Source organism: Gymnoscopelus microlampas (genome assembly GCF_963454915.1).
Source record: "Gymnoscopelus microlampas genome assembly, chromosome: 13".
NCBI classification, from domain to species: domain Eukaryota; kingdom Metazoa; phylum Chordata; class Actinopteri; order Myctophiformes; family Myctophidae; genus Gymnoscopelus; species Gymnoscopelus microlampas.
This window is the reverse complement of record NC_139950.1, coordinates 34,480,810-34,494,042: the sequence shown is the minus strand read 5'-3', so window position 1 is coordinate 34,494,042 and position 13,233 is coordinate 34,480,810. Positions and strand designations below refer to the sequence as shown.

At 41.4% G+C, this 13,233-nt stretch overlaps 1 protein-coding gene across 1 annotated transcript; it reads right to left on the bottom strand.

Moving 5' to 3' along the window:
• Window positions 1–4,099: 4,099 nt before the first annotated feature.
• Window positions 4,100–10,007, bottom strand: LOC311058630 (G-protein coupled receptor 26-like; the record flags this gene model as incomplete). The annotated part of the gene is made up of 3 exons (XM_084076094.1): window positions 4,100–4,508; window positions 5,365–5,478; window positions 9,325–10,007. The coding sequence occupies 3 exons, from the start codon at window positions 10,005–10,007 to the stop codon at window positions 4,100–4,102; spliced, it is 1,206 nt and encodes a 401-aa protein (XP_083932220.1).
• Window positions 10,008–13,233: the final 3,226 nt, after the last annotated feature.

Below are 13,233 nucleotides of genomic sequence, written 5' to 3'. Positions count from 1 at the left end.
CCTGATGAGCAAGTTGGTGCCTTGGCAGGCTGGCTGCCTGCCTGTATGTGAACGGGTGAATGTTAGGGATGTACGTTTAAAAGCCCTTTCAGTGGTTGGAACATTAGAAAAGCACATGTAAATGCAGGCGAATTACCATTTTCCATTATCCTACAGTACTGTCGCAGCTGCCTGCCCAATAAAGAGAATGCGGGGCCATGCACCCCTACTTTCATCTCTTTTCTTCAACACCTTTCTTCCTTTCCCATTTCCCGCAATTATACTAGTACTTTCACTCTCCATAATTTACTTGTAAAAGAAAGTCTGAGCAGCATGGAGCAAAGAAACTGTGCTGCCATCGTCAGCAATGGCAGAGGTGGGCAGATACTGTAAATGTCCTAAATTAATTCCATATTTTAATGGCATGGTACTGAAGGGGATCAGAAATCTAAAAGAGGTGCTCCCAAACTTTTTCAGCTCAAGAAACAAAAGAGAAATTCATTGTCTCCCCATAGGACCCAAGCTTACAAAAATACATTATGAACTAGAAAAAGTGCTCCTCGGAGCACAAGTCTCCGCCAGGTCGGCTAGGTTATTATGGCCTCCTGGTGGCGCTATAATAGGCCAATGTGAAAAGGGTGCCATTTCTTCTGAGGCCTTGCACGGCAATCGGACACTGCATTCATGAGTTGAGGCATTTTGTTCCAAAAATGTGGTTTGCTAAATCAGACCAGCTGGTGGCGCTATAACAGGCCAATGTGAAAAGGGTGGCATTTCTTCCTCGGCCTAGTGGGAATGTGTGTGCAAAATTTCACAGAAATCGCACACTGCGTTCATGATTTGAGGAATTTTGATCAAAACGGACCTATCCTGCAAACTTTAGAAGCCAAAGTTAGCCAAGTAGGATAGAATATGAAGTATCGGACACATCCATCTTGATCACATGACTATAGAGAGACTGTGTACCGATTTGCGTGATTTTTGAACAGAATCTGAAGGAATAAGAGCAAAAAATGTGTTTTTGGAAACTCAGCCTCCTGGTGGCGCTCTAAAAGGTGTGAAAAAAAAATGCACGGCCAATCAGGATGGAATATGGAAAATCGGACAGATCCGTGTTGATCACATGGCTATAGAGATACAGTGTACCGATTTGTGTGTTGTTTGGAGAAAATCTGTAGGAGTAACATTAAAAAATGTGTTTTGCAAAAGTCGACCTCATGGTGGCGCTATGACAGGCTGATCTGAAAAATGTGGGGCAGAGGTTCTGCTGTGGCATCCAGGGAGTGTGTGTGTGCAGTTTCACAGCGACCGGGCCAACGGTGGCGGAGATTAGCTGATCACAGACAGAAGGACGGACGGACACACACACACACACACACGGACGGACGGACGGAGGGTAAAACATACTCTCTCGCCATGCCTATCGGCCTGGCGGAGACAATTAACCACTTAAGCCCCATTCTAAAACAAATATGAAAATAGCAGATCTACAATCTCATAACGTGTGTGAATTATCAAAAAAATAATTGTAGGAAGGGTAAAAAATATATATTTACTTGCGACCCATAAAAACTGGTCTGCAACCTAAAAAGGGTCACAACCCTATGTTTGGAAACACTAATCTAGAACAGTGTTCTATCCGCAATGTCCCCCACATTTTGGGGTACTCGTGTTCTTGCAAACCACTGCACATTTCTTGTGCACGTTGCCAGTCCATCCCTGGTGGTGAATTAACACACAAAAACAATTCACAAAATATTATATTTTTGGAATTTTGTGAATTATTTATGGAGTGTAATTTTGTGAATTATTTATATGTCCCACATTTTGAGGTACTCGTGTTCTTGTAAACCACTGTACATTTATTGTGCACGTTGCCAGTCCATCCCTGGTGGTGAATTAACACACAATGTAAAAAAAAGAATTCACAAAATTCCAAAAATATTCGAATTTTGTGAATTATTTTGTGTGTGTTAATTCATAATCTCAGACCCCCGCCCTCCATATTTGGGAAAAAACTGATGTCATCAATAGATCCCGTCTTGTTTTTGGCATTTTTATGCTTTTTATTACAGATAGGTACTGTGATCAGAGAAAGGAAACAGACATAAAAGGGAGAGAGTGTATTAGAGGATCTCAGGTCGGATTCGAACCAGAGTCAGCTGCAGGAACTTGTTTACATAGTATGAGCTCTTACTCTGTGATGACTGGGGCACCCCCTAAATGAATTCTAGGAATATGTTCCTCCAACTTTCTCTTTTACATTGTAATTGTGAAATTGAGGTCTGCAAGCTTTGTCTTCAATTAGAGCATAGTTAAAATTAAGCATTCCAATTTAAACACCCAGATTCTGACAGCGATGAACAGAAACATATGAATAAGCATGTTAATGAGGAAAACAAAACACAAAATGCTCAGCATTTATTTCAATAAGGTCACAAACGTATTTAGCCAAAAAACAAACACTATGTTGTCAAAAAATAAATATACTTTATGCCACTGAAAGGCTTCACACCCACACAGGAAAAGTACAGACAACACACTGACTTGCCAACATCATCAAAATGTATAATTTCTTACGACTTTAGAAGTCACACTGTCAATTTGTGTGAGGAGAAAATGTTATTTATATAAGTCACTGGACAGCTGCCATCACATTCAAATAGTAAATCACCCTGTTTTGCCTTGTCTAACAATACAGCATAGTGCTAAAACAGAAAAGAACATTTCCAATAATACAGCCAACTGCGTATCAGGCCTCATAATCATACCTAAAGGACCATACTGGTGTCAATACATGTCATCGTCTATTCATAACTTTGGCAATATATTGTACATAAACATAACAACCATTTTCCGTTAATCCATTTTCTCCATACTAGTCATTAAAACATTACTAAACTTACTTTAATTAGTCATGGACATTTGAATTATGTTTGTACAACACATCAATCTTTTCACAAGGGACTATATTCAGCTACACTTTTCAAATTAATCAAATAAATCACACAATGATATTTAAGCTGTTGGATACCTATCTCAAGAAAGTTTTGAGTCTCTGGGTTTTTGTACTGTACTCAAAATAATGGAATCGAACGGCTTTCTAAAACCCTAATATGCTTCGGAAAAGGTTTGGCAGTAATGTCAAGTATACCGTGAGTGGTAATGAATGGGCAAAACATGAAGAACACCTTTATGGTCCTTTAAACACTGTTCTGTATACCACTGACTCGCTTAACTTCTGCTCTGAGATCAAGTGAAAGAATCTGATTTGTGTGTCAATCTGAAAAGTGTCCCAAAACATACACCGTTTTCATTGTATCAGTTACTTCATATCTGAAAGGCACTTTAGGATATCAGGCCTTTGCAGCTACATTGGAATCTCAATCCCACCAATACGTTATGCTGATCTGCATACAAGAATGTATCATCATAATCTATTCCCCATTTCTTTTGTCACATATCGTTTGGAATACTTATATCTAGCAAAAAAATATTGGCCATTGAGGTAAGATAGCAGCTTGAATTCTAAAGAAAATAAGGAATAGCTATTCAATCCAATATGTTATGTTTAACGATACTGTCAACAAACTAGCTTCTGGAATTGTCTCCTTAATTAAAACATGATGTGGGCTAAAAAAGACAATTTGCAATATAAGACTATCCTCCTACGGCAAATGTCAGTCATTGAGAAAGATATCGTATTGTGCTTGTGTTGACATTTGCCATCCCAAATCCCATTAGCGATTTATACAAATCGATTCAGCTACAAAAATTGGCCCATGCATTTTCCAACAAGTGCAGTACACAGTAAAAATCCTCACTCTAAATGGAAACCCTTCAAAAAAATGTCTCTGAGTTAAATTAACTGACGATTTTCCACTCTGTTACAGGTCAACATCCCAGCACAAAATTACAATTATGAGAGCTTACTAGAATATGTCCTGACCCCATGATAAATATCCTGTTAGTGGTCAACTGTAACTGGGCTGGAAAATTGGCAGGGTATACTGTAAAGTCAGGAATGTTAATTTAGCTCAGTGTAGAAATTACTTACGGGTTCATTTCAACTGGATCTTACTGTGTAATGTACCTTAATGTCTCTTCACTGGACAGGTGACTAGTTGGAAGGTGGGTGATCAGTGATAGTAGGGTTGGTGATATTTGGGTTGGTGATAGCTGGGTTGGTGACATTTGGGTTGTCGATTGCTGGGTTGGTGATAGCTGGGTTGGTGATAGTTGGGTTGGTGGTAGTGGGGTTGGTGATAGTTGCGTTGGTGATAGTTGCGTTGGTGGAAGCGGCGGGGTTGGTGTCGCTCTTTGCTGTACCGTTCTCCACCCTACGAGAGGCAGAGTTTAACGGGCTCCTCTTCAGCACCTTGTTAGCGAGCTGGCTACAGGTCTTCCTGTATTGGTGACGCAGTAGGGAGTAGACAAACGGGTCGCTCGCTGCCTTGCTGTAGGCCAAACATTTCGTCAGCACACCCCAGTGAGGGCTTATGGTCCCAGAGGAGAAGAGTTCGACAATTCTGCCCCCACACAAAAGACAGAAAGACAATACATCATACACCATGCGCCATGCGTGAAATGCATCATCACTTATCAGTGTAGGGTAGAATGGAAACGAAAGCAAAAGGAAACCCCAAAGTCTTTATGTTGAAAATAACTATTTCACTTCACTGAAATGTCACAGCCCTGTTTAAGGGAGCATTAATTCATGATAGTTCCTATATTTTTTGCTATACAACTAGAGTACATCCAGGCACTTGGGGACACTGTTCTTACAATAACTTTGCTTGCTCTTGAGCCAAATAGGAACCCCTGGCTCTGATGAGAACTCTCATAATCTGACATTTTCATATCGGTAATCTAACAAATTGTGACAGGTTTACACTTCTACTATGGGGAATACTGATATGAGTCACCACTATAACCTCTGACTCACCCCCCCCCCACCTCCACTGTTTCTCTCCGTTTCTCTTTCTTCATTTGCCAAGGCTCACTATCAGGGAGGGGAAATCTACATGAACTAACAAGCTATCTCATTACGAAGAGGATGCAATTAAACCTCCTGATGATTATGATGAGATGTGACTGGCAATAAATATCATCAGTCTTGCTGAGCAATGGCCACGATAATATCCATAAAGAATTACTGAAGAGGGCTATTCTACCTCTTGAACAAAATCATCAATCCCAATCATTTGTTCCACGAACCAAAATACCGGGTGAGCATACAGAGTTCATTTAAAATGACACGTAAACTCTTGATTAATCAAAGGATAAAGTACACTCTAAATGTTCAAGCACGCACACGCACACACACACACACACACACACACACACACACACACCCTTGTCGCAGCAGACGTCTGCTCACCTCACCTTGTGATGACATATGGGGTGAAGCACACCACAAAAGTGCCAATGAATGTGCTGATCTTCTTTGTGGCTCGCTGTCTCCTCCGCCTCTGTTGATCCAGGCATTTCTGCCGAACACTGCCAAAACGACACGTGTGCACCGTTATCTACCCAGAGGTTAGATAACGCAGGGGTACAGCCAGGTGTCATTCAGATGAAGGTGAAGATGAAGATGAGGGGGTGACAGATGGGGAAACACTGCGGTGCCCTGGACGCTATCAGGTGTGAGGTGCACATCTGAAAGACCATCTCTTCCACACGCAGATAACAAGCATGCTGATTGATTGTCCAAAATGTTAATTGACTCCAAATCAACATTGGCAGATGGATGACATAATGCCTAAATCAGGGGTCTTCAACGTTTTTCAGGCCAAGGACCCCTTGGAGAGAGATGAAGCAGAGACCCCCCACCCACATATTGTATAAAATTGGGTTGCAGATTAAACTTTTACATATATTTCATAGATAGCTTGATCATCAGTGTTTTGGTGTATGTTTTTTGTTTATTTCAGACATTTAACCACTTAAACCCTCAATACTTAGTAAACTTGACCTTTGGCTCTGTACTTGGTTTACTCCTTTTTCCCTCTACACCAAACCACTTTGCCGAAAATAGAGGAAGCTTGTAGAATGACTATTTTCGGCTAATGTTCCCCTCAGAATAGGGATGCTAGGGTTCAAGTGGTTAATGTAAAAAAAAATAATGCTATCACACAAAGATTTGCTGGTCCCCCTTTAGTAACTCTGTGGACCCCTATGGGTCACGGACCACCTGTTGAAGACCTCTGGCCTAAATTATACACCCACTGTCATACGACAAAGTATGAATCTGGTGACTGGGAGAGTTGCTATTCCTTGATGACACATAACAATGTGTGTAATGTGTATGATGATAACTTTCACAAGCTTGACACAATTTAACACATCAGCATCAGTGGGAGATCATATGAAAAGGAAAGGTGGAATGTTCCAGAATGAATCATCTCTGGCTAATTTTGTTTTACCACTGCAACTACACTGCAACTATTTTCATCATGAATGAGTTTCAATGTATTTATTTATTTATTATTATTTTTGAAATCTCTGATGCTACAATAAGGTAATCAAATACAAAATGATGGTACAAGCATCAAAGTTATCTGAATTCTGAACCCAAACATACTAGGCTACATGTTGAGATTGCTTAATGCTCATCCACCCAGCAGTCTGAAACATAACCTTTCATTAAAATAGACCTATGGACAAACTAACAAAGACAGGCATTCATACAGTAGTTTGGTGAAGTTATAAATAGCATTAGCAAGTTTTACTTGGCAGTAACACTGAACCAATTATTCGATTCATAAAATTGTATTCGATTAATTTTAAATTCTGCAATTATTGTTTAATTTCACCCCTAGGTAAAAAAAAATATTGTTACATAGTTTAGGGAAAGGAAAGGAGTATTGTTTCGTGATTAGACCTACCCCTAGCTCAGGGATGGCACATTTGATTCCAAAGCAAACTTGACTTGACTTGAATAGTCGTTTGTGTCAAGCTTAAACGACAAGTCCGGACTAAAATAACATACAACCTTTTTTCCTACTTATATTGATCCCAAATGATGGCCATATAGGGTCTATTTGCAGAATTGTCCCTGTCATCCAGTTTCCCCAGCAGAACCCATAGCACAGAGCAGAGCCCAGTGGTGTGTTCTATGGTGTTACGCTAAATATGTGACCTGCAGAACATTTTCGTAGCCAAGCGTAGCCATCCAAAACCTTCCGAGAAAGTGTAGGCTATCTGATACGCAGGAGGAGGGGCTGGGGGCAGCAAGAATGTAAACTTAAGTTCAAATAGCCTTTTTCATGCGGTAATGTGGCGTCTGAGGTGAAGGCTCATGTGTGACTGTTGTCTTGAGGTGATAATGACCGCTATTTTTTTTTGGAAGAAATTCATACATTAACTACTTAACAATAGAGCGGTTATTTGTATCAGTTTGGATAGGTTTATCGCATGGGTCCAGAGATCACGTGTACCGATTTGTGTGAGATTTGGATAAAATATGTGGGAGGAGGAGCAAAAAGTGTGTTTTGAAGAAAATTCAAAATGGCGGAAAATCTATCCATACGCAAATGGGCGTGGCCTATGAGAGTTGCGTCATGACCCAATGAATCCAGGAGTAAAGATGTTTTCATTTTATGACCTACGGTTCAAAAATTATAGGCCAAAAGGTAAAGTGGGCTGTTATAGCGCCACCATGTGGCCGACTGGTGTAATTATTTTACTGATAATTTGGCAATAAACTATGAACCTCCCCTCCAAGTTGTTTTAACTCTAGCTTTTATGGTTTCTGAGAAAGAAATACTTGAATTTGACTTTTTTCATTTTCCCATTAAAGTGGATGGGGAAATTTAATGCACTAATAAATCAATACAGTGGCGCGGGAAGGGGGGGGCTACGGGGGCTGCAGCCCCCCTGACGATGGGAAGGGATTTAAAAAAAAAAATGTTTTATTACATTTAAATTTAATTAAAATAATTAATAACGTAACCCTAACCTAACCCTAACCCTAAAACCGAAATAAAGGAAAGGAAATAAAGTGCCAAAACCCACCCAAACCCGCACATTTTTCGACCCGAACCCGCAAAAAAAGCGCGCGCGCGGACGGGACGCATCCCTGGCTATTAAGTACTTCCCGCGCGCCTGAATCAATATCAACCTATGTAACCAATCTCTTAGCAAAATACAAGCAGTCTATTTCCGGTGAAGCCGGTCATTTTGACATATGGCACGAAATTGGGAAAAATAAACTGTGGGCGAAATAGCGAATACGAAAAACGTTTATCTAGAATAAAGTGGGAAGAGTACTATAGTGCCCTGTTAGGACAACCACACTAATTATCAATTTCAAATCAATGGAGCAATTATTTTTGATTTCTTGTCCACCTTTGGAGTCACATCATGCCAAGGCAACTACACAACCCAAACCTCTACCAAAGTGGTCTTGCCCTTTAAGTAGAGATATGCTTAAGCCTTAAAGGGTAAGACCACTTTGGTAGAGGTTTGGGTTGTGTAGTTACCCTGCCATGATGTAACTCCAAAGGTGGTCAAGTAATAAAAAAAAATTGCTCCATTGATTAGAAATTGATAATTCAAAATATGCTCCTCATTGACTTACATTGTACGGTAAAACAGCTCTCAAAGTCACTCTTTTAGCACATAAATGAACCCAAACGTAGCTGATTCAGACAATATAGAGCATCACCAAACCCAGTACTGTTTATTTTTTTATTAAAAATGTCAACTTCCTGTTGATTTTACTATTTGAAGATCTGGATCCGGATCCGCCGATCCAGTCCGGGTTTTCTACTTATTAAAAATGGCAAAATCAACAGGAAGTTGACATTTTTATTTAAAAAAAAAACAGTACTGGGTTTGGTGATGTTCTATATTGTCTGAATCAACTTTGTTTGCGTTCGTTTTTGTGCTAAAAGAGTGACTTTGAGAGCAGTTTTACCGTTCAATGTAAGTCAATGAGGAGCATATTTTGAATTATCAATTTCTAATCAATGGAGCAATTATTTTTTATTTCTTGTCCACATTTGGAGTTACATCATGGCAAGGTAACTACACAACCCAAACCTCTACCAAAGTGGTCTTGCCCTTTAAGGGCTCCACTCTATGTTATGGGTTCTGCTGGGGAAACTGGACGACAGGGGCAATTCTGCAAATAGACGACCCCATGGCCAGTCATTTGGGATTAATAAAAGTAGGAAAAAAGGCTATATGTTATTTCAGTCCGGACTTGTCCTTTAGCATGCTGCAATGTGGTTACAACGCATACAAAGTTGGACCCAACTCGGGGAACTGAAATTAAGTTCACAGTCAAACATCTCAGACACCGTATGAATGCATGCCACGAAACATAGCTACTGTAGCTACCTGGGATGAATGTCCACGAGGAGCACCAGCGTCTGCATGGTGATCACATCGATGCGTCTGCAGTGGAACCTCGCCACTTGCAACACTTTGAGGTACGTTACGCACAACACGACCAGGGTGAGCAGGAACGTGAGGGAGTGCAAAAGCACCGTGAAGACGGTGTACTGCGTCCTGGCGCCGGCGGCCGCCGCTCTCGCGTTGCACAGCGTGCACGACGCGTAAAGGTGATGGTACCCGACCCAGGAGAGGCAGGCGGCCACCGCCGAGAAGCACAGCGAGTGGATCCACGTGTATCCCAGCGCTAGCACCGCGTCACGGTGCCGTATCCGGGAGTGGTAGCTCAGTGGGAACACCACGGCCACCCACCTGTCGATGCTCAGCGCCGCCATGCTGAGCATGGAGTTCGTGGTGAGGAAAGTGTCGAGGAACCCCACTATTTGACACAAGCCGCTGCCTCCCGGGTGGCCCGCGGTTATTATCCCGGCCAGAGTCAGCGGCATGTTGGACACGCTCAGCAACAGGTTGCAAAGCGTCAAGTTCAGAATGAAAAGCCCCGGCACTTGTTTCCGGATCTGCGGGTTGTAGAGGAAGCAGATCAGCACCACCACGTTGGACAGCAGCGACACTGCGATGATCCCCGCGACCAGCACGGAGGCAGCGATGTCCGCTGCCCAGTGCAGCATGGTGCGCTGGTGGAGTACTGAATGCCCAAACGCTCGCCCCAAAACACAGTTGCCCCGGGGCAAATCCGGCGACCTCGGAACGGTCGCCACCAGGTATTCCTAAACGTAACTTCAGTCTATTTGCCTAAACCTAACCTGAGTTGAACTTGTTCCCAAACGTAACCTCGGTAAAACGGTGCCAAAACCTAACTTTATTCCTAAACGTAACCTCAGTAAAACTATGCGTAACCCTAAACTTATTTCCAACCTTATATTTATAGCAAAACAAATACACGAACACAAGAACTGCTGGGGCAAGCGGTCCGCGAAAAAAAAAAATGGGGGCGAGCGTGTTTAGGGGCGATTCTTCCGGTTACCTGGTGCGCTGGTGGCGTCCTGCTCAGATAGCCAGACTTCTCATCGCTATATCAGCCTCTCTGTGAAGTAGCTTCGTACACTCCAGTTACAACAACATATAGAGATCCAATGCATTGTCACTCCAAGTTTCAACTGATGGCACGGTGGCGTCCCCAAGACAGCGTCCATGACTTGGCAGCAGGAAAAGCCTCCAGTTTGTGATCACATTAATCGTAAATGCAATTAGGAAATCGGCTTGAAAGAAGGCAAGGCAGGATGTGAAGCTATGCGGTGGATTTTCAAGCAACCCTGGGATCTGCCATGGTCGCAAAGCTTTGCGCAATTGCGCATTGAATTGATGGACAGCTTTGCAAACACACACAGATGTGTGTGTCCCACGCTCTGGGTCTCTCTCTCTCTCTCTCTCTCTCTCTGCTTGTGCTCATGTCGCTTGAGCCTATCAGTGCGACATACGCTCATGCACACGCATTTGGCACTCCAAGTAAAGCCAAAAATAGACTATTGGATAAAAATAGAAACAGGCGCGATTGCGTGGATGCAGGTGCTAGACTGACGTCTCAGACGTCACGCTGAACAACAATAGCATTTAATTTAGGTAATAGCCCACACTTGGGACATGTCCTGGAAGTATCACAGACAACATTCTATTAAACATATCAACATCAAAATTACAAGTTGTCTAAACAGTTTTTTATTTGAAAATGAATATTGCTGTTTTTTTTGCATTCTTCTGGAGGCCTACTTTAGTTTTTACATTTCACAATGTCTTTGAATGGTGAGAAATGACATTAGTAGCCTAAATATTGCAATTGTTAAGCCATAGCTAGCTATTGCCATATAGCTACATTTCTTAAGAGGCAAATGTTTTAGTTCTTTCTCAAATTCAGTGAGAGAGACACACACACAGCGCGAGAGAGCAGAGAGAGCTTTTCTCATTTAGGCTACTGATGCTTGACTTGTTCCCATCCAAATTACTATGGTCCAGTGCACAGAACAGAACCATCTCCCCCAGCACACACAAAAAAAACACAGTTTACAGCCTCCTCTAGCCAGTGGTGGAAAGTAACTAAGTACATTTACTCAAGTACTGTACTTAATTACAATTTTGAAGTACTTTGACTTTACTGGGGTATTTCCAATTTTCAATACATTTACTTCTACTCCACCACATCTCAGAGGCAAATATTGTACTTTTACTCCAATACAGTATTTGAAAATTGTCGTTTCTATAGTTACTTTGTAGATTTGAATTATTGTTAAAAAACATACATGAACCTTTTCAGTCCTATTTAAACTTTGGCTATTTGAAAAGCCGATCTACAAGCTCAACACGTTGCATCGCGACTGTTTCCACCACTGTCTCTAGCTCATCTTAGAACATCTCTCTGCCTACCATGGCCTGTGACCTGAAAACTGTCTGTGTGTGAATTATAGAGAACTACACTGTACTTCTCTGTGTGTGATCATTTACAATGAGCAGCTTTGACTTGGTCACATTGTTCTGTGTGTGTGGCATCCCTGCGCGATGCTGCGCGATGCATTACTCATGCAGTACGCCAGTTACTCCACCTGTCTGAGATCTGGGCTAAGTCCTTATAGTCCATTAACCAGACCTACTTTTCACTGCAGACGGCACATTCAGCTGTGAATTAGTACTGCAATATTACTCTGCGGAGTTGAAAATTCTAATTTTGCCCCATTTTCAGCAGTCAGAATATGACAACTAGAAAATAGTTGAATGAAAGACATCTGAGAGGGCATTTTCCTCGGGTTAACATCCTGAGTATTGAATTAACTCTGAGAGTGTAAATGTAACCAAATTGACCGTTATGTGTCAACTTGGTTACACCTGCATTTCTGCACACTCTCTGAGTTACAAATGGATGAATGAACGCTGATTATTTCACTGTGCACAACGCAGTTGATGCCACATAGTTTAGACAATCTTAAGAATAGGCTATTTGAAAGTCAATTTAGTCTACTTTTCGGGGCTATCAGGGGAACACTTAAGGCAAACACAAGGGTTCTCCTCACAATTACTTATCCTAAACAGCAACTTTGAAGGTTATTACTAGTTAATATGGTAAACACTTTATGTACAACAATTTATGAAGTGGGAGGAACTACCACAAGCACACCCAACAAACACTTGATGTCTCCTTGTGGAAATAAATGGTAGATTCTAATACGTGGTGTTCCAAGCAGCTGTAAACCAACACCAAGTATGACTTTAAAGTAGCATATGAAACAGGCCTTGGCTGCTAATATTTTTGAAAATACTTCAGATATGTCTGAAGGCTATGCTTCCACCCCAGAGTCACTATCCAAACTTCATCACTGTTATATGTGTGCAGACAGTACATGTGTTTGTGTGAGTGAGATGAAGAGAGATGCATAAATTAAAAATATATTAATAAATAATATTTTTTCATGTCTAAGCAGCTACTTTAAGTTGAAAAAAACTTGAGTGAGAGAGAAAACGCACACTGTGGAATCAACCTTTCTTGCAAGGTATTATGAGCAGACCAAGTTTTCAGTAATACAGTATGATTCCGGCCATATATTTTACACTTCAACATTTCCTCCTAGGTTTGACCACACTGTGATTACAGAATAGACTCACTTATCACTGTCACAGACCACCATACACACGAGCATCTGTTTAAAAATTCAATTAACATGCTCAGTGAGAGAAATCACAGTTGGTGTGGAAAAGTTGAAACTCATCTGGAGAAAAATCATTTAAATCAGATTAGGCCCAGGGCCAAAATTAAAAGCATCGATATGATCTACAGTATGTATGGTAATTTATTGGAAGAGATTTCTCCACTGGCCAGCAATACCACAATCTCTTTGTTATGGGGTGGGG